The sequence below is a fragment of the Emiliania huxleyi genome (assembly GCF_000372725.1).
Source record: "Emiliania huxleyi CCMP1516 unplaced genomic scaffold EMIHUscaffold_3, whole genome shotgun sequence".
Lineage (NCBI taxonomy): Eukaryota > Haptophyta > Isochrysidales > Noelaerhabdaceae > Emiliania > Emiliania huxleyi.
In genome coordinates, this window is record NW_005199770.1 from 292,726 (window position 1) to 295,107 (window position 2,382).

The 2,382-nt window shown below is 71.5% G+C and overlaps 1 protein-coding gene across 1 annotated transcript in view; it reads right to left on the reverse strand.

Moving 5' to 3' along the window:
• EMIHUDRAFT_195046 (hypothetical protein) overlaps positions 1–1,473 on the reverse strand; it is a gene marked incomplete at both ends in the record, with an annotated part of 1,807 nt that extends 334 nt beyond the window's left edge. Inside the window, 5 exons of the mRNA XM_005775094.1 lie at positions 10–300; positions 403–468; positions 695–978; positions 1,053–1,089; positions 1,213–1,473. Of these exons, the coding sequence (XP_005775151.1) occupies positions 10–300; positions 403–468; positions 695–978; positions 1,053–1,089; positions 1,213–1,473 (939 nt within the window). The remainder of the gene's footprint in view (positions 1–9; positions 301–402; positions 469–694; positions 979–1,052; positions 1,090–1,212) is intronic.
• Positions 1,474–2,382: the final 909 nt, after the last annotated feature.

The following is a 2,382-nucleotide window of genomic DNA, read 5'->3' on the forward strand; positions in this document are numbered from 1 at the left end:
GGCGCTGACCACCGCGACTGGCGCCATCACAACTCCAAACGCAACGAGCGTGATATCGAGGGCGCGCCCCTCGCCGTACCGCGGCTTGCACAGCCGCAAGTGGAACCAGCCGGGAAAGATGAAGGCGAGCGGCACCGCGCACAGTCCGCCGGCGAGCCCCATCAGGTTCTCGTACGGCGCGTAGAGCGAGCTGGCAAAGGCGGCGAGGACCAGGCAGGTGCGCGCCGCGCAGCAGGGCAGCAGGCCGCTCTCGTCGGAGAGGCCGAGCTTGTCCTCGAGAGCGACCATCGCGGGGAAGAACTGGAGCGGTTAGGTGAGCACGACGGTGAGCACCTGGTTGGCGGGCCGTGGACGCGTCGTGTGCGTGGCGTGGGCCGAGGCGGGCGCGCGAGGCGGGCGCACGAAGGCGGCGCGGACGCCGAGCGCCGCGCCGCCGTTCAGGTTGAGGGTGACGAAGGTTGCGGTCGCCTGGGCAGGCTTCCGACGGGGCGGTGAGAGGGATGGCGCTGCGACGAGGCAAGAGAAGGAGGCGAGAAGGTGCGGTGACAGAGCGCGGCGAGGGAGGACAGGCGTGAGAGCGAGATGAGAGACAGAGAGCCAGCTGGGGAGAAGCGGGAGAGGCGGGGGAGCGAGGGCGGGGGAGAGGGAGAGGGCGGCGGGGGAGATGGCGGCAGCAGGCCTCTCCAAACGCGACGTACGAGCAGATCCCGAAGACGAGGAAGGCGACGGTGCCGAGGGCCATGCACGCGACGATCATGCGTGGGAACGCCTCCGGCTCGCTCATCGCCTCGCGTACCGGCAGCACGATGCCGATCCCCTCGAAGGCCACCACGGCCTGCGCGGCAAAGAGCAGCGTGCCGGGACCGAACCTCGCCGTCCACGCAACCTCTCCGACGTGCTCGAAGTGGCTCTGCACGAGGTCCGTGCCGATGAGCGCGAGGATGACCGCGACGGTGCACCACAGCACCAGGTTTGCCACTGCACGGGACGCCGCGGGCTGTCACGGATGTGAACGGCGGCGGCGGCTCCGGCGCTCCGGCGCTCTGCCGCACCGAGCATTGGCCAGCCTAGGCGATGTATGTCTCTCACCTGGAGGGGGAGGGAGGGGCTGGCGCGGGCGACACGGGCCGGCTGCAGCGTCCGGCCACCGCGTGCCGGAGACTAAGCGCCGCGCGTCTACTGCCGGCTCGCCCAGCAGTACGGCACGAGAACAGGCAGCTGGACGAGCGTGAGGAAGGTGACGGAGGGCGGCAGCGGGAGGAGCGACTCGAGGACGGCGCGCGTGTTGGTGGCGATGAAGATCGGGTACGAGACGCAGAACAGGAACTGCGAGGCGACGAGGCACGAGTCGACGATGACGTACCCTGCCGCGCCCGCCGCCTGCCGGCCGATCTCCGCAAAGGCGCCCTTGCTCACGCTGCTGAGCCTCTGGCCGCGGAGGACCGCGTCGTGGCACTCGAGCAGCTGGAACATGCCTGCTCGGAGCGCGACAGGGCGGCGGTGGGGAGGCGCTGCCCTTCTGCGAGCCGCTCTTGCTGCAGAGCGGTGCCGGCAGCCGAGAGGACGCCCACGACTGCAAACATCACCGACGCAAAGAGCACGCCCACCTGAGGAGGCATCGGCCGCCGGTGAGGCCGGTCCGTTCCAGGGCGTGTCGGGACGCGGCCGCAGGCGGCGGGGCGGAGCTTGCGCAGGAGGCGGCGGTGAGGCGCCGGCGGTGGCGAGGGCGGCAGGGGGCGAAGCGGCGGTGGCGGAGTTGGGGGTGGCGGCGCGCAAGCCCTGGCCCAGGAAGCGACGACGCACATTTGCTTGAGCTCGCTAAACTCGGTGCCTTCATCGCACACGGTGCTGCTCACCACACAACGCTGCCTAGCGACACTCCACTCGGTGCCACTGCCACACCAACTTGCATCAGGGTGGAACAGCGGCGGCGGCGGTTGCGACGACGGGATCCGCAAAGGCTGTGAAGGCGGGTACTCGCGGCAGCACCCCTCGCACTGTGGACGCAGCGGCATATCAGGCGGTGTTGGCGAGAGCGGAGGTAGCCCCGATGGTGGAGGCGGCGAGGGTGGCAGTGGAGCGGTAGGGGGCAGAGAGGACGGTGGAAAGGGTGGCAGCAGCGGTGGCGGGTGCGACGGTGGTGGCGACAAGGGTGGTGGCGGCGAGGATGGTGGCGGCGATGGCGGCGGCGGCGAGGGCGGCGGCGGCGAGGGCGGCGGCGGCGAGGGCGGCGGCGGCGAGGGTAGCGGTGGCGAGGGCGGCGGCGGCGAGGGTGGTGGAGGACTCGGTGGCGGCGGGGAGGGCGGTGGGGATGAGGGTGGCGGCGGCGAGGGTGGCGGAGGTGAGGGTGGCGGCGGCGAGGGTGGCGGAGGTGAGGGTGCG